The following is a 19,665-nucleotide window of genomic DNA, read 5'->3' as shown; positions in this document are numbered from 1 at the left end:
GATCGATCTGTGGACCGATCAGGCACACTCCTGATCGGTCTGTGGACCGATCAGGGCACTAGCCGTTGCGACGCAACGGCTATATTCCTTCGTGTTTTTCTTCGCAGGTATAAAAGAAGCTACAGGGCTTCGTTGCTGCCATTTTTTTGCTTCCTCCTTAGAACTTCTGTTCGTGTGCTCTAGAGCTTCTGCTCTTACCTGCTATCAGAGCTTTGCTGAGCTCCTCGCAGCTGAAGCTTCGCGTGAGCTTCTCGACTGAATTCTCGTCAGCTGCTGCTGGTGTGAAGCAGCTGCTTCATCACTCCAGTCAACAAGAAAGGCAAGCAAGTGTTTCATATTGTCTTTTGCTTTCTTGTATCTGTTGTACTCCTTCTTGTTGTTACAAGTATTGTGGCGAGGTTTCTCCACCCACAAGGAGCATTTATTAGCCGGTTCTCCGGGGACTCATCCACCGACGGATTGATAGGGCTCGTCCACCTTACGGACACACCGAGGAGTAGGAGTATCATCTCCGAACCTCGTTACATCAGTTTGTTTGAAGTTTTTCTTCTTTTCCTTCATTTCTACGTGTTATTTTCCGCTGCGCTAACCTTAGTTTGTAGAAACGCGACAATTTGGGGTCGGCTATTCACACCCCCCTCTCTAGCCTCCGTACGAAGGATCCTAACATATGTCTCACATTGATCAATCTAGATGTCTAGGATAGAAGGACACTTGTCATATATTGTGAGGAGTCACAATTAGTAGTCACAAGGTGATGTTGGATCTCAACATTCTTGTAACTTGGGTAGTAATGATGTATTGCTAGATACCGCTCATTACTTATGCTTCTAAATGAGTTTAGGGGCATTGCCAACGTTACAAGAACCTATTGGATCACACACAAAGAACAAGTGGATGGAGATTAGGTTCATATGATGAACCAAGAGGATTAGATTCATTTGATGAATCAAATTGGATTAAGAGTAATCCTAATTGGGCTAATTGAGTTGGACTCAAGTTGATTCATGTGTTCAATGAGTCTAATTTAGATTATGACTCATTGAATCAATTTAATTAAATAAATTAGATTCATTATAATAAATTGGCTTGAATTAAATGGTTGGATTAGATCAACCATGAGAGAGATTAAGTCAAGTTTGACTTGACTTGAGAGGAAGAGGAAGAGTCAAGTTTGACTTGACTTTATGCCACATCATATGTGTGACTTGGCATTAAGTGGCCAATGATGATGTGCCACATCATCATAGTTAATACATGATTGTGCCATCTAATGGAAGTTACATCTTCTCTTGGACTTAATGTGGTCGGCCACATTAATGAGAGGAGTTACTCTTGATGTGGCCGGCCACTCAAAATGAATGGGATGCATTATTTTTCATTCAAGGCTAATTGCATCTTCTTCTTCCTCAAGTTTTCCTCAAGCTCTCCCTCTCCTCTTCTCTTGGCCGAAAGTTTTCAAGCAAGAAAGAAGGTGAATGAGTTTGAGTTTCATGAAGAAAAGGTAGAGTGATTGTCATATAGAAGAAGAAGAAGAGTGTTCATAAGATCCATTCTATTTCTCTTCTCTATCCTTTTCTTTTCATTCCCATCCGAGAGCCCTAGAAAGTGCTAGCACACTTGTGGTGCTCTCTTCTCCATCCTTGTGTGTTAGAGAACACATCTTGTTCGTGTGGATACTTCTAGAGGATTGTCTACGTTGACAATCTTGAGATCCGGCGTATCTTGGACTTGCGGGATTGCGAAGGGCTTCGCTTCAAAGGTATAACCTTTTTCCCTTGTAGATCTAAGTGTAGATCTAGGTAAACTCGTACTCGTAGTTTTTGAAAAAATTTTCTTTGCACGGATCCGTTGGCTAGGGAGTTTCGGGGTTTCCGCGACGCGAAAAAGTGGTTTTCGCGGCCCGAAAAAGCGATTTTCGCGGCCCGAAAAAGTGGTTTTCGCGGCCCGAAAAATCCAACAAAACATACCTTGCAAAATAGAGTTAGCACAATAAAATATGAAATAATAAATTATTTTGACAGTTTCCGAACTGTCCGGTTTTGACTTCGAGTTTCGCTGAAATTCTAGGTCAAACCGACGTCTATTGTTCACTCTACAGGGAATACGTCCTCACCTACTCCTCTCAGGAGAAGTTACTTGTTGCCAAACCAGTCCTCTAGATCGACTGGGCTTTTGCTCAGGGCTCGAGACTTCTGGACTGTCTCGCTGGACGTCCGATCCTGACCCATCCAGACTTCCACCCGGTCTGCGACCTCCAGGATTTTCACCTAGATTCCCCGACTCTAGGATTTTGCCCAAAGCGCTCGATCCGCCAAGACTTTCCACCTAGGGTTACCACCGCCTAGGAGCTAGGGTTACCTCCCGCTAAGGTCCACCTGCCTAGAATCCACTAGGGCTTTTGCCTAAGAGCCCTTAGGACTTTCTTGCAAGCTCAATCACACTTGTTATACAACAAGTAACTTTAACTTTGAACCCTTTAACATAATCAAAACTTAAGTTCGATTGTCTGGTGCTCCCTGCACCAACACCTAGCTCTTGGATAAAATTCCTAATTCAAATTGCATCCTTTGCTGCTTTTGAAATCTCAATGTATTCTGCCTCTGTTGTGGAATATGTAATTGTGTCTTGTTTGGAACTCTTCCAAGAGACAACACTACCATTCAATGTGAATACATATCCAGAGGTTGATTTTGAATCATCCACATCTGATTGGAAGCTAGAGTTAGTGTAGCCTTCCAATTTTAATTCTCCAACCCCATATGTCATGAACAAATTCTTAGTCCTTCGTAAGTACTTAAGAATATCTTTCACAGCTTTCCAGTGCAATGAACCGGGGTTTGACTGATATCAACTCAGGACACTCAGAGCGTATGGTATATCAGGTCTTGTAGATATCATACTATACATGGTGGTAAAAGGCGAATACACTCGCCCCCCGCGCCTCCGCCAACTTGTCTCAGGGCCAACACGGAGGAGGTAAATCACGGGCGGCTACTAGCCTTTGGAATATTGATTAGCACATAAGGAAGGCATTTACCTCGACTTTGTCGAGATTTGAACCCCAGACCTCATGGGACAACACCTCATGTGCTAGCCACTAGACCGTCCTGAGGGGACAAATATCATACTATACATGATACTACCAATGGCAAGCGCATAAGGAATGTGTGTCATCATCTCTATCTCTTCATCTGTCTTAGGACACATAGACTTGGATAAAGTTATACCATGATACATTGGTAAGTATCCTCTCTTAGATTCTTCCATGGAGAATCTTCTGAGTATGGTATCCATATATGTGGATTGGGTCATCCCCAGCATCCTCTTTGTTATATCTCTACAGATCAGTATTCTCAGTACATAAGATGCTTCACTCAAATCCTTCATGGAGAATTTACTGGCTAACCATACTTTTATTAACTGAAGCATTCCTATATCATTCCCAATGAGTAGAATGTTATCAACATATAGTATCAGAATGTCACTGCACTCCTACTAACTTTCTTGTACACACATGGTTCCTCAGGATTTTTAATAAAATTAAATTGTCAAATTGTATCATCAAATCTGAGCTTCCAACTTCTCAACACTTGCTTGAGACCATAAATTGTTCTCTGAAGTTTGCATACCTATGATCACTTCCCACAGATGTGAATCCTTCAAGATGAGATATGTAAATCTCTTCCTTAATATCACCATTAAGAAATGTCGTCTTCACATCCATCTGTAATATCTCATAGTCATACCATGCAGCTATGGCAAGCAATATCTGAATGGACATAAGCTTTGCGACTGGTGAAAACGTTTCATTATAGTCAACTCCTTTTTTTTTATTATATCCTTTTGCCACTAATCTAGCTTTGAAGGTCAATACCTTTCCATCAACTCCAAGTTTCCTCTTATAGATCCATTTGCATCCTATGGGAACGATTCCTTCAGATAGATCCACTATTGACCAAACTTGGTTTGGTGCATGGAGTCCATTTTGAATTTCATGGCTTTTAACCATTGAGTCGAGTCGATACCAAATATCGCCTCCTTAAAGGATCTTGGATCACATTCATAATTAGAGTCATTCAAATTTCCTTCAAGGAATAGATCATACTCACAGATAGTCTTGAGACCCTATCTGATCTCCTTAAAGTGTGTACTTATTCTACTGGCTGTTGGGGTGTAGGCTCTATTATTTCAGTGGTGGAATCGTCTCGAACCTCTTCAAGTTCTATCATCCTGCCTTTTCTATCTAATAGAAATTCCTTCTCTAAGAAGGTGACATTTCTTGAAACAAATACTTTTATTTTATTGGGATTATAGAAATAATATCCAACAGAGTTCTTTAGATATCCTACAAAATAACACAAAGTGGATCTACTATGCAGTTTGTCTCCCACTGTCTGCTTCACATAAACAGGACGTCTCCATATTTTCAAGTATGAATACTTGGGAGGTTTTCCCATCCATATCTCATATGGTGTCTTTTCTACTGCTTTTGTATGAACTTTATTCAACAACATTGCCCCAGTTTCGAGCACATAGTCCCAAAATGATGGTGGTAAATTAATGAATTCCATCATAAATCGAATCATGTCCATCAGTGTTCGATTACGATGTTCTGCTACACCATTAAGCTATGGTGTTGCAGGAGGAGTCCACTATGAAAGAATCTCATTCTCTTTTAGATAGTCCTTAAACTCTGTACTTAAGTATTCTCTATGTCGATCTAATCGAAGCTTTTAATACTTTTTCCCAGTTATTTTTCTACCTCATTTCTAAACTCTTTAAACTTTTCAAAAAAGTCAGACTTATATTTCATCAAATATATATACCCATACCATGAATAGTCATCAGTAAAAGTAATAAAGTAGTAATGGCCATATTTTGTGCTAACACTTAATGGACCACACACATCGGTATGGATCAAATCCAACATATCATGCGCATGTTCTACTTGACCTTTAAAAGGTGCCTTAGTCATTTTTCCTTTCAGATAGAATTCACAAGTTGGTAGAAAATTTATGTCTTATGAATCAAACAATCCTTCACTTACTAACTTAGCCATCCTTCTTTGTGAAATATGATCTAATCTAGCGTGCCATATGTGTGCTTGATTTGTACTATCTTCTTTTATTTTCTTTATTGTTGATTGCGCTTGTATATTATTTATTGAAATATCTTTTAATTTTAAGTTATAGAGATCATTTTCTAATTCACCAGTCCTAATCAAATATTTATCCTTGTAAATATTGAAAATACCTTTTGTAAAAAGATAAGAATAATCACATCTATCAAGCATAGAAATAGAAATAATATTTTTAACTAAGTTTGGAACAAATAAAACATCTCTTAAATACAACTTAAATGCATTCCTCAAGATCAAAGTAATATCTCCTATAGCTTTTACAACAACTCTTGCTCCGTTCCCAAGTCTCAAGAAGATTTCACCCTCTCTGAGTCTTATCATCATCTGCAAATCATTGCCAAGATGAAAACCACTGCCAGTATCCAATACCCAAGAAGTAGAGTTAATAGAGACATTAACTTCTATATAGAGCATACCTTTGTCTCAACGCTTCTGAGCAAGATATTCCTTGCAATTGCGCCTCTAATGTCCAGGCTTGTTACAGTGGAAACAAACATGTTCTGACTGATTAGGCTTTGTAGGCCTTGGCTTCTTATTAGGCTTGATCTTCTTCATAGGGGTAGAATAGTTCTTTCCCTTTTTCTTGGATCCTTTCTTGGATCCAGAAGATGAACCCATAAGGAAAATAGTTTTTTCCTTTTTCATTGTTATTGCTTCATAATTTGCAAGCATATTAACTAACTCCTCAAGGGTAGCCCTCTAGCTTATTCATATTGAAGTTGATTACAAAATTGTCAAATGAGGAGGGGAAAGGCATCAATATGATGTCTGTCGATAGCTCGTGTGGAATAACTAAGTCAAGGTTCAATAACTTTTCAATAACCCCAATCATCTTGACCCCATATTCATGGACCGAAGCCTCATCTCGCATACGAGCCGCCATGAGCTCCTTGACAATCGCATGCCTACCTGAACAAGTCTGTGTACCATACAACTCTTGTAGGTGTTTGTGAATATCAGTAGCATCCACAGTCTCCTCAAACTGCCTTTGCAATTCATTTGACATTGAAGCCAACATATAACATCTTGCTTGAAGATTATGGTCTGGCCATTTTTCAAGCTTTTCCAACTTATCAGCGGTGGCATTAACAGGAGCCTCTTTTGGAGGTGCCTTATCAAGTGTATATGCAATTTTTTTAAATGTCAGGACAATCTTTAAATTTGTTAGCCAGTAAGAATAGTTAGGTCTAGTTAATTTATTCTGATCAAGTATCATAGATAGTGGATTCCGAGATACCATATTGAAAATATATTAAAATGAAAACAGATAATAAATATTATAGATTATTTTAAATAATTCATAAGATAAAATATGTGGACTTTTATATTTTGAATTGTCTCCCACTATTTTTGACATTTCTATCACCCTCTAATGGAAATGGGAAATTATATTTCCTTAGTAAGCACATAGAGCCCAATTAGCCAATTGTGATCCCTGAATGATATCAGTCGATTACAATTCCCAAAAGGTAGAACTCAATTACATCATATGAAACATCTATGTAATTCGCCTCACATTTGATAAGGCCCCAATAATATGACGCTGATTATCTTTGCGTGTCAAGCCAACCTATGAATGTTAGATTGTAATGGACGGTCGTCATGCATTCCCTCAATGATATGAGCCGAAGTCATGGGAGTTCCACCCAATCCACATCATTTATGTTAGTGGAAGACACAACTTTCCGACGCCCATGCCTCCCCAATGATATAAGTCAGACATTGACCATGGGTAGTTTTCATCGTGTAGCCACCGTTGATGGAAGGCAGTGAAAAATATACTCTTTTATTTTTTTTCCTTTATGACTCGATCTAAATTTTAAATCATATTCAAAATGAGGGATTTTAATTTAAATATTTATATCATCACTTGGAAGATATAATATGTTTTATGTATGTTTGCTAGAATCAAACAACTATGTTATAAAATAACATACATACATATATCTAATACTATAAATCAAATATATCATATTTTAAGGATGAGTAATCATTGAGAACCATTTGATCATCCTTCTTGTATTGGATGCAAAATAGAAAATATTTTATATCAATTAATTAAATAATTAATTAATTGATCAATTTATGTTTCTTGTTAATTCTTTAAATTTGACTGCAAGATTATCAACTAAATTGATAAATCAATTTATCTATAATCAATTTTGGTAAACCAATTTTTATAGGTAAAATTATGTTTCACCCTAATATGTTACCAAATATTTAAATGGTCAAACTAATTAACAAGAACATATATATTTTTATTTTAAAGTCCATACGACAAACAAAGATAACCTGACTTTGATACCACTGTTGGAACCGAATTCAAAATTCAGATATCGTGTTTCTACACTCCTATGGATAGTGAAAATTTAAAATTTTATTTATGATTTAACAATTACATTAAAGGAGTGTTTTTATGATTTTTAAAATAAACATAGGCATGATTATTATCTAAGTATGTATTACAATCTAATCATATAAGTAAGATCCTAAAAGTATAACAAAGATAAACTATCATGTGATTGATTCATATAATGCTAATTTAATCATTTTATTTAGACATGCTAAACTATCTAAAATAAACCTATTAGATCATGTAAGAAAAACCTAAATAAAACTATTAACACATGCATCACTTATATATATATAAGCATAAATATACCTTCCAAACAACCTGTGTTTGGGGATGACTCTAACTATTTGGTTGTAGTAAAATAACTCTTTGTTAATTGTCATGAGCTTGTACTTCCTTCGTCTAATCCGGTCCACGATCAGAATCCTTTTTCCAACACCTACACCTGATTGCATAGAGATCAAGTGCCATTTTTCGTTGAGACGGTCGAAAAGTCTTCCTCGAAGATGAGGAAGAGGTTACCCAATTACTCCTTCATAAGGGGATGTCTAACAGTCCTCAATAAGGAACTATGCCTTCTAAAATTCTAAAAAAAGGTGGGCGGCAATAATATTTCTCAAAGAAAAGAAGTAACAACAAAAAGATGAAACTTTTCGATGGAAGAATAGAAAGAAGAACTCTATCTTCTTCCTTTTGAAAAACGGCTGCCGAAATTCTTAGGGAGAATAGTGGATATGACTGTCAAAAACTCTCCAAATATAAGCAGAAGAAGCGTGCTGTCCGAATTCAACAAGATCCCAAACTATGATGCTGCCGTATATCTTTTTCAGCCATGAAGAAGAGAATACTCTTGTGTCCGAATTCAGCAAAAAAACAAAAAAAAAACACACACAAAAAACAAAGAGGTGACTCACGGAACTCTTCTTCATGAGAGAAAAAGAGAGCTCTTAATTTTAATTTCTTAAAAAGCAAGCCAAATAATAAAAAAAAAAACGTGGAGTGAGTGGAGAAAATGAGCGGGGAAAAAGGATAACGTTGTGGAGGGATAAAGAAAAAAAAGAACAAAAAAAATTATTTTCTTTATTTTTTTCATCATACCTTGAAATGAAAATTTCCATTTTCCTTTTCATTTATTTTAATTTTTATCTTTTTCTCACGTGGGCTTGAGCCTTCAAGGCCCATTATCTCTTCCATCTTGATTTATTAAATTTTTAGAATTTTTTTGAATCTAATAATGCGAGTCCATTGTAATCATATCAATGATCCAATATCGTTAACACGACAAACACACTTCCTCGCTATTACAATAATATAAATCTAAGACTTTATGTGAAGCTCTTTCACTCTCCTTGTTTCCATTGATTGGAAATCACTCTAACATTTGATCATATCAAATTTTATTTGTCAATACACTGTTTGATCACATCAAATTTTATTTGTCAAATTTAACTATTTGAATTTTACTTCTTAACGGGAAATAAGGAAATCAATACTTGTGTGACCCTCAATGGTTTAGGGATATTGTTAGCCGTGAGTTCACGACTCTTTATGATTCAGAATATACTTGTCCTATATTTAGGCATACCCTTAATAGCCTCATTCTATGATTAACTCTTTAATTATAGGATGCCAGAATTAATTCAGATTAATATCCAATGAATCATGATAAGAGCGTCTAGCAGTATCGTCCCATGATTCCCTAGGTATCACTGAATAGTGCTTGCAAGAACCAGTCGATTATGGTTAGTGTATAGTTTGGTTCCTTCATCTCATATATCCCGATCGAATTTACAACAATTGGTACATCGAGGATTGTATATTGATTCGACAACTATATAATATCTTATAGTGATATCGTATGTGTAACTAGAAAACTCCTTTCCTAAAGTATATCTTACAGTTGTGATCAAAGACTTTGTACACTATAAAATATATTACATAGGATATCCACACCTGTGGGTGTGCAATGAATCCTCGAATGCAATACACTAACTCCTATATATTTCATTACTATAACCAATTTCACCACCTGATGACTCTAATAGAGTCGGTAAATGAGTTAAAGTGCAGCCCGGCCATCATATAGAGTCTCAGTGTTGTCCCGAGTTATAAGGACTGCTAGTGTACAATCACAACCAAAGACTTATCCACTCGATAAATGATAACCACTTCAAAAGTCTGTGTGAGGGATGTTCGATGAACTCATCGTATGATCACTCATCTGTATGTTTGAACATCTCTATGTCCTTGCCAATGAAACATAGTACAATACATCACATATGCTAGTCTCTAGGTCAAGCGGCCTTTTATCCTTGTTTATTAGGCAGCCCAATTGACTAGGAACAAATTTAGAATATACAGTGAATATTGATGTATTTCATGATGACCATCATATGTACCATCACATCACACTATAGTATATTTAAGGACTTTATCTATGCATCTAGCATAGGTATAAAAATAAAGTAAATGCCAAACTAAATTGAATTATATTAAAATAAAGGTTGGTTATTTACAAGAGTCAAAAAGCCCTAGCCAACAATTAGCTTTGCAAGGCACCTACTCTAACAAGTTGATGCTTACTATATCTCTAAGGACCTCAAGATAAGTAAGTACACTTGAAAGTTTATTTTCTACTTTTAAACTTTACGAGTCCCGTTGTGTAGATACTTAGGACTTAGAAAAATCAAATAACATTGCCCTAAAAGCTAAGAAGGAAATTCAGAAGAGCAAGGAACATAAAAATGTTACAACCTAAGTTTTGATTATGAAAAATGGCTCAAAGTTAAGATTTCTTGTTGTCTAACAAAGTTGACTGAGTTTGCAAGAAAATCCTAAGTGATCTTAGATAAAAGAAAGTTCTAGTTAATACTAGGCAGGTGGAAAGCCCTAGCTGCGGTTAGGCAAATAAAAAGTCCTAGTTGAGGTTAGGTAACGAAGTCATGGTTCGGGGGACTGGACGAAGTCTTGGCGGGTTGAGGATTTTGGGTGAAATCATAGAGTTGAGGACTCTAGGTGAAAATCCTGGGGGTCGCGGACACTAGGTGGAAGACAGGGCAGGTCATAGAGCGGACGTCAGCATGAAGTCTCGGACGCTGAGCAAAAGTCCAATCGATCTAGAAGACTGATCTAGCAAAAGGTAAATTCTCCTGAGAGGAGTAGGTGAGGACGCATTCCTTGAAGAGTGAACAATAGGCGTCGGTCCGACCTAGAGTTTCAGTGAAACTCGAAGTCAGGACCGGACAGCCTAGAGGTTATCAAAAAGTTAATTTTTATATACTATTTGCATATTATACTGATTGATGCTTGATTTAATGTTTTTTTTCTTATGCATGCTTAGATAAGGATAGATAAGAACTTAGGCTTGATCGACACTTATTTAGTTAGATTAAGAATTCTCAGAAAGAAAATTAAATATTTAATTTCTTTAAAAGGCTTTGTCCAGGAGCGGTTGTTGTTCCAATATCTAAGAAAGCCTAGTGTTTCGCCATATCTTAATCATTTTAAAATCTTAATTATTTTCAAATCTTAATCATTTTTAAATCATAATTAATTTTCAAAATTCAAACTTACATTTTCCAAATTCAAACTTATATTTTCAAAATTCAAACATAAATATTTTAAAATTTTCAAATTCAGACTTAATCATTTTCAAAATTCAAAATCAACTTTAAAATTAACTTAACTTCACCTCACACAAACTCATAAGATAAACATATTTGATAACTTAGAAAAGGTGAGATAGAAAATCAAGAAAATAGATAATAACTTTTATGTTTATTTTCTATATTTCGTATGCTTGGACTCTAGTACCCTCAAGCTTAAATAATTTAGTTAATTTTTTTTTAAGAAATCAATTAAGAGGGAGTGAGAGGAGTTAAGTTAAGTTAAATATTTTTCTTTTTAAAAGTTAAATTTTTTTAAAGTTAAATCTTTTCTCAAAGTTAAAGAATTTTTTTAATCTCAAAATTAAATATACTTTTAAGTTATTTTTTAAAATTTTCAAAGTTATTTTTTAAAAAAAAAATAAGTTCTTTAAAAAGGTCAATGTATTTTTGAAAAAGGAAGTTAAGTTTTTTTTTAAGGTTTAACTATTTTTGAAAAGAAAGTTTAAACCATTTTTGAAAGACAAGTTTAAATATTTTTTTAAAAAACAAGTTTAAATATTTTTTTATCTGGCTAAGTTTGTTTGAAATCTCTTCAGGTAAGTACTTAACTAAGTTTTTTGTGGAAATCTTTTTACTTGACTGAGATTTTATTAAAATCTTTTTGAAGCTAAGTACTTTTTAAAGCTAAGTAACTCCTTTTTAAGCTAAGCTTTTTTAAAGTGATGAATTCAGGAGAGCTTAAAGTTAAATTTTTTAAAGTGATTAAAAATTAGTATTTTTACTATCTTTACAAATTAATTTTCTCTCTACTTAGTATTATTTTTCATTTATGTCAAAGGGAAAGAGAAAAGTTAAAAGTTAAGTCAAACATAACTTAATAATTTTTTATTTTTTAGAGGACTAAATTAAGGGGGAGCATCTTTAATTTGCCTAAATTGGTTTATTTATGCTCAATTTTTGTACTTAAGCTACATTTTTTTATTATGATTTACTTAACTTTGAATTGCATTGTCATAATCAGAAAGGAGGAGATTGTTGATGCAAAAAGCACCAGACGATCGAACCTAAGTTTTGATTTATGGTAAACAATTCAAAGTTAAGGTTTCTTGTTGTCTAACAAGGTTAACTGAGTTTTTAGGAAAGTCCTAAGTGATCTTAAGTAAAAGAAAATCCTAGTTGATACTAGGCAGGTGGAAAGTCCTAGTTGCTATTAGGCAAGTGAAAAGTCCTAGCTATGATTAGGCAACGAAGTCCTAGTCCAGGGGACTGGGTGTAGTCTTGGTAGGTTGAGCATTTTTGGTGAAATCCTAGAGTCGAGGACTTTAGGTGAAAATCAAGGGGGTCGCAAACACCAAGTGGAAGATTGGACGGATCATGGAGCAGACGTCCAGCATGAAGTCCTGAAGTCTCGAACGTTGAGCAAAAGTCCAATCAGTCTAGAGGACCAATCTAGCAAAAGATAAACTCTTCTGAGAGAAGTAGGTGGGGACGCATTCCCTGAAGAGGAACAGTAGGTGTCAATCTGACCTAGAGTTTCAGGGAAACTCAAAGTCAGGATCGAACATCCTGGATGCTGTCAAAAAGTCAATTTTTATATACTATTTGGATATTATTCTAACTTAATTTTACAGAAAGACTAACATTTTGTAGGGTCAAAATTTATCTTATTCAATCGATCGAACATCGGGATGAGTCGACCAAATCTCAGGATCAGTTGACCGACCCTCAGACATCAAATCAGCTCACGATGAAGCTTCAACCAAGGGATCGATCGACCTAAAAATTTTGCATGTGTTCATTGTAATACTTCAAGAAATTATATAAACCTAAATTGACACCTTAAATATCTCAAGGGTCAAATTAGAAAAGTATCGCAAAAATATGTTCAATAGAAATTTCTTATCAATCCTGCAGGTAAAAAATTATTTTGGGTCCCAAAATCTTGCTTAGTATAAATAAATAATTATGCATGCTTTATGTTTAGGAATATTAATTTTATTTGCAAAATTAAGTTTGGGTGTTTACTGTTAACATTTATTGCTGAAATTTTTTGTGTGTTGCTAGAGCGAATAATCTCTTAGTATTAAAATTTTTTTCAATCTTTTTGAATAAAATTTTTTTAAGAATTTTTTATTGAAAAATTAAAATTTATTATTTAAAATTTATTTTTTTATATGTATTTTGAAAAACCTGATTTTTCATAGAATTATCGTTACATTTTGAATAAATAAAAAAATCAACCTAATTTTTCGGTTAATAAAATTATTTTTAAATATTCATTTTTGAAAATAAAAAATCATGCTTATTTAAAATATTTTTTTCATATAATCTTTCTATTCAAAATTCTTATCTAATTTTTTTATAGTGATATAACCATTGAATTCTATTTGAAAATATTTTTTATATTTTTTTTAAATAATAAATTCTCTATGAATTATTTACTGAATATTTTATTTTTAAAATTAAAAATTATCGAAAACTTCTTTTTTAAAAAAATAATTTTTTTATTAGTTATACATTTTGTTCTCTATATTTAGAAAATTTAAGAGATTTGTCTCAATAAAAATCGATTTTTAAAATTTAACTTGTAAAACTATTTTCTGTGCAAAATAATTTATTTATGTTAAAATATTTAAATAAATTTTGTGAAAATTTTTCTGAATATTCGTATTCTACTGTTGAACCTTAAAAAAATTAAAAAATTTCGAAGTATTAAACCTATTTTTAAATTAAATTTTCAAGTATAATTATTAAATCTTAGAAATCCATATTTTTAGAAAAATATTTTATAAATTTTTTTCCTATTTCTTTATCCCTTAAAAAAAGTTTAAAATTTTTATCTAACTTTGTTTTTCCCTGACTTTGTTTTTTAATGTGATCAAAGGGGGGAGCTTAAGTCTAGGGGAGGTTATATTTGTAATTTTATAGTTTACAAAATTCTATTTTTAATTGTCATTTTATTCTATGTTTTTACTCTAACTCTAACTCAGGTTGATGCACATCCAAAAGGAGAGATTGTAGGTATCCTGAGGTAGTTTTTATATGGTCAACCGAGTTAAGTTAGGTCTTTTGTGTGTTTGATACCTTGTGTCTAATTGTACAAGAACTTAGGAGCATAGGAAGTCGAGCGAAAGACGCAACTAGGGAGAAGGATGACATAGGAAAGAGTCGACAGACTCGATGCATTCGAGGGACAAGGTGTTGCGGAAGAGTACACTGGCGAACGAGAAGGAAGCGTGCAACGTTTCTGAGGGACGAGAAACCAGAGCAGAAGCTTACTTGAGAAGAAGGCCAAAAATTAGGTTTATGTGAGCCCTATTCTAGATGGTCGAAATCACCCAAGCGAACGGAGCCAGAATGGAGGAGAATTCGAATAGTCGATAGCATGTTGACTATCTGGGCGCCTAGACCAAGTCCATATGCCTGAACAATTTGGGCGCCCAATCCCGTCTCGGGGCCCAAAGCTGCTCCAGGCGCTCGTACCAGATAAGCTTGATCCGTTGTGAACCATTGCAATGTGGATAAAGTTTTATCCATGCTTAAGCGCCCAGAGCCCTTCTAGGCGCTCGGAGCTACCATGTCAGCAAATGGTCAGACTCGACTAGCAAGATATAAATAGAGCCCTGGTCTCAGTAGTTCAGATCATCACTTGTGTTCTATTATTCTGTGAGTTATTCTGTGAGCTATCAACACTGTAAGAGGCTACTCTGCTCGAAAGAGAATTTTAGACAACTTTTCATAGTCTTGCAAACCAAGTAAATTTTGTGCATTTTTCTTTTATCAATTAGTTTATTAATTATTTTATATACAAGTGTTTCTCTAACTTAGTTTCAAAAGATCAAGAAAAGTTTCATTTTATTTTCAAGGCAATTCACACCCTCTTATCGGCCGCACCATAAAAAAAATCTACAAGTGGTATCAGAGCAAGACTCGCTTCAAAAGGACTAACCGCTATCCGAAGCAAAAGAAATGGCCGGATCCACATCTACCCGTCGAAATTTAAGGGAGACTTCGCAATGTGAAAAAAACGTATGGAGGTATTCTTCAAGATCGATTTTGAAATTTTGTTAATTATAAAATATGATTTTATAGCACCTAAGGATTAACAAGGAGTCGACACAGAAGAGTACATGTGGACGAAGAAAGAACAAGTTGACTTCGTGGCTAATGGAAAAGTAAAGCTCTATCAGTTTAGTGTTCTTCTACCCCAGGAGGTTAACTGGATCAGAAGCTAGCTATGACTCCACCAAAGATCTCTAGGAAAAATTCCTAGAGCTTCATGAGGGTACTTCAGAAGCCAAATTAGCAAAGTGGGACATCCTCTGAAGTCAACTGACGAACCTCCATATAAACAAGGGAGAAAAGGTAGACCAACTCCATGCGAGGATTAAAGATCTGATCACCCAGCTCAATAACCTCATAGAAAAGGTAACAAATCATGACTCTTTAAGGTACACACTTAACGCTTTTCTGAGAACTCAAGAGTAGTCAACCTTAATAGATGCTTACTTTATTTCTAATGACTTCGAGGTAAGTATGCTTGAAAGTTTATTTTCTACTTTTGAACTTCATGAGTCTCGTTGTGTAGATCTCAGGAGTTAGAAAAATCAAACAACATTACCCTAAAAGCTAAGAAGGAAGAATCATATGCCAACATTTCCCTCAACGATGATGAAACGACAATTATGGTAAGAAAATTTAAGATATTTTTTAGATCTAATAAATTTAGTCAAGTGCAAGAGAAGAAAAGAAGAGCAAGGAAGATAAAATGCTACAACCTATAATAAAAAGGAGCACATCTGTTGGATCGTAGAGTGTCGCTAGAGGGGGAGGTGAATAGCGTTTTAAAATTTTCGTAGAGATGCGCAGTGGAAAGAAGAAAAGACACAGAGGACAAAGACACCAAGGTTTTTACTTGGTTCGGAGCCTAGGTCGACTCCTACTCCAAGGCCCGCAGTCGTTGACCGCTTTCGTTAGGCAATCACTATCAATTCGTAAAATAATTACAATTTGAAAGTACAAGTGCGGGATAATGAAATATAATACCGACAATATAACAGAATTGAAAAAGGTGAGGTTGTCAGTTGTCGGAGCAGCAGGGCGTCGTTGTGCCGTTCGGAGCAGCTTACGGGAGCATAAGATGTTCTGTTCGAATTGTTGAAGAAGCTACACCCCGAGGCTCCCTTTTATAGGCTCTGCAACACTAATCCAGAACCTTGAAGTTCGGGATAAAGTTTGACCCGAAGCGGATCGGTCGATCGATCAGATGACTTCCACCTCATCCGATCCGCTCACTCCGCTTCGATCTGGTCAACTTCTATCCTCAGTTCGGTCGACCGATCGCCAGGTTCGGTCGATCGATTAGCTGCTCTGACCCGGTCCACCTGGCTTGATCCAATCGACGCTTATCCTCGGTTCGGTCGACCGATCACCTGGTCGAACCCAGTTCATTCACTGAAGGTCTGATCTGCTGCTGTTTGGGGGTTCGGTCGACCGGTCCAGACGTTTGGTCTACCGATCCTGGTCAGTTCTAACCCTGCACCAAAATGCTAGTTTTCTACAAAACAGAGTTAGAACATAATATAATTAAATAGGAAATAGTAATTAGATTCTATCTCACTGAGACCAGAATCTAGTCAAGATCTCGACTTAGAGTTCCGAAATGACTCTAAGTCGGATCGGCGCCTAAGTTCCCTTCCCAGGAACGCGTCCTCACAGTCACTCCCCTCCAGTGACTTACCTCCCTTACCTGCCAGACGTCCGGTCAGCCCTTCGACCCGTCTGGACTTCGTGCCAACTATCCGGTCAACTCGTCGACCTAGCTGGACTTCGTGACAGCTATCCGGTCGGCCCGTCGACCTAGCTGGGCTTCGTGCTAGACTTTCGGTTAGCCCATCGACCTGTCTGGACTTCTCCTGCACACTCGGTCAGAGTGTTAGATCAACACCAAAACTAACTTAACCTATTTTGTCATTCATCAAAACTTGGGTTAGACCGTTAGTGCTAACCGCACCAACAATCTCCTCCTTTTTTGATGGAATGATAACCTGGTTAAGTTAGTGAAAAAAAATATGCAAGTAAAAACAGACATTTATAGGGTTATTAAGTTAGCTTGGTTTGAAATTTTGTGTTGTTTTAACTAACTTAACCACCTATCCCTCCCCCTTTGGCATTCATCAAACATGACCATAGATCAAATGAACATAATTACAGAAAAAAATATAAGAGGAATACAGACTTTGTAAAACTTGCAAGCAATAATGTCAAGTTGACTTGGGGGGTTTAAATTTTAAAACATAGATAATTTTGTTTTTATTTCTTAACCTTTGTAAAATAACTAAGTTTTTGGAAGCTAGCTATTTTGGCAACATAACTTAGTAGTAGGTTTGCAAATTAGTTTTCAAGAGATAATTTTTGCAAGCTAATTTTTCAAGTATAAGTTTAAAGTTAATCAAGTTTCTAATTTCAACTTTCAAACATAAGTTTATATGTTCCAAAATTTAATTTTTTAAAATAAAGTTGAACATAAGTTCTATAATGGTAATTTTACAAAAGTAAAATTTTTAAGACCTAGATAAAATTCAATGTTCAAAATTAAGTAGCAGCTAATTTTCAAAGTTAAACTTTTAAAAACGTGTAAAATCCATTTTTCAAACCAAAGTTTGTAACGTTCAATTTTCAAAACTATTTTAGTTTTTAACTTTTTAGAAGTAAAAATCTAATTTTCAAATTAAGTTTTAAATCTAGGTATTTGTAACTTAGATTTTAAAAGAATTATTAGAAATAATTAATTTTTTCAGATTTCAAAAATAATTTTCACAATCTATTTTTAAAGAGTAAAGATTAGGTTAGCTAAATCCTCCCCCTGAACCTGACATTAAAACAACTGTCTAACTGATTAGGTACTTACTAATTATCAGAAGATAGCAGCTTTTACTTGGTTAGTCAAGTTAAGTACATTGTAATCAGTTAGTGCTTGACTAGACTGAATAACTTAACTTGATCAATGTCTGTTTTGTATTTAACGCCCAGACTTATATGGATACACTGACATAAGCATCTTAAGTTCAAGCAACTGGCCTATGCATCTCACCCCTTTCTATGTTTGTCAATCACAAGCAAGGTAAACCTAGGGTGTTGGTGAGATGCTCAAATACTAGCCCTAGGGGAACATGATTTCTAAGGAAATATTCTAGTCTAAGGCTATAACCATTTTGAAATTCTAAAAATAAGAAGTTTTGAAAATATTTTACCTTAGAATTTAAAAATGCCTAATTTTGAAAACAATTTTTAAAATTCCTAGTCTATTAGACACATCCCTAATTTTCTACGTAGATTATTGAATTCACTTTCAGGGAGGGGTTTAGTAAATATGTCAGCTAAATTAGACTTTGACTCAATGTGCTTGAGTTTAATGTCTCCTTTAGTGACATGATCCCTGATAAAGTGATGCTTAATTTCAATGTGTTTGATTCTGGAATAATGCACTAGATTTTTTGTTAAATTAATTGAGCTGATATTGTCAATTAACACTTTTATATTTGTAATGTTTAGGTTGAAATCTTTTAACGTGTGCATCATCCATAATAATTGTGCAACGCATTCTCCTATGGCTATATATTCTGACTCAGTTGTAGATAGCGCAACACAGTGTTGCTTTCTACTAAACCAGCTAACAAGTGATGGACCTAGTAGTTGACAACCACCACTTGTGCTTTTGCGGTCTAATTTGTACCCAGCATAATCTAAGTCAGAATACCCTATTAATTCAAAATTATTAGTTTTAGGATACCAAATACCTACATTAGTTGTTCCTTTAAGGTATTTAAATGTGATTCCTTAGCGCAGGTCTGGTATCTAGCACACATACTAACTACAAATAAAATATCGGGTTGACTTACAGTTAAGTACAGTAGACTACCTATGACACTCCTATAATATTTTAAGTCAACGGGTTTTCCATTTGGGTCATTATCTAGGATTGTGTTTACGGCCATAGGCATTTTGATTTCTTTAGTGTTTTCCATTCCGAATTTTTTAAGTAATTTTTTAGTGTATTTTTGTTGATAAATGTAGTTTCCTTCATTTGTTTGTTTGATTTATAATCCTAAAAAATAGGCTAGTTTTCATACTAAACTCATTTCAAACTCTTGTTCCATTAGACTTGTGAATTCATTTAAAAATTCTGAATTTGTTGACCCGAAGATGATATCATCTACATAGATTTGGGCTATGAAAATATCCTTTTGTATTAATTTAACGAATAGGGTTGGGTCAATTTGACCTTGGTTGAACCCTTTGGAAATTAGATAGGAAGTTAGTCTTTAATACCATGCCCTAGGGGCTTGCTTAAGTCCATATAAGGCTTTCTTTAATTTAAAAACATAATTAGGGTGTTCCAAATTTTCAAACCTAGGTGGTTGCCCTACATATACTTCTTATTTTATCAGTCCATTTAGGAAGGCCGACTTAACGTCCATTTGGTATAGTCTAAACCCTTTATGGGCTGCATAACTAAGTAACATTCTAATGGACTCTAATCTAGCTACTGGGGCAAAAGT

At 35.0% G+C, this 19,665-nt stretch overlaps 1 protein-coding gene across 1 annotated transcript; it reads right to left on the bottom strand.

Annotated features, from left to right (window-relative positions):
• Positions 1–5,828: 5,828 nt before the first annotated feature.
• On the bottom strand, positions 5,829–6,383 carry LOC121990932. The gene has a single exon (XM_042544979.1). It carries the CDS (start codon positions 6,381–6,383, stop codon positions 5,829–5,831), a length of 555 nt encoding a protein of 184 aa, XP_042400913.1.
• Between the last annotated feature and the right edge of the window lie 13,282 nt (positions 6,384–19,665).

The sequence above is a fragment of the Zingiber officinale genome, chromosome 6B (genome assembly GCF_018446385.1).
Source record: "Zingiber officinale cultivar Zhangliang chromosome 6B, Zo_v1.1, whole genome shotgun sequence".
Classification (NCBI taxonomy): domain Eukaryota; kingdom Viridiplantae; phylum Streptophyta; class Magnoliopsida; order Zingiberales; family Zingiberaceae; genus Zingiber; species Zingiber officinale.
The sequence above is the reverse complement of the archived record's forward strand: the minus strand, read 5'-3'. Positions and strand labels throughout refer to the sequence as shown.

Coding starts and splice junctions, on each gene's coding strand:
- LOC121990932 (XM_042544979.1), bottom strand. CDS start 6,383: ATGGTATCTCGGAATCCACTATCTATGATACTTGATCAGAATAAATTA.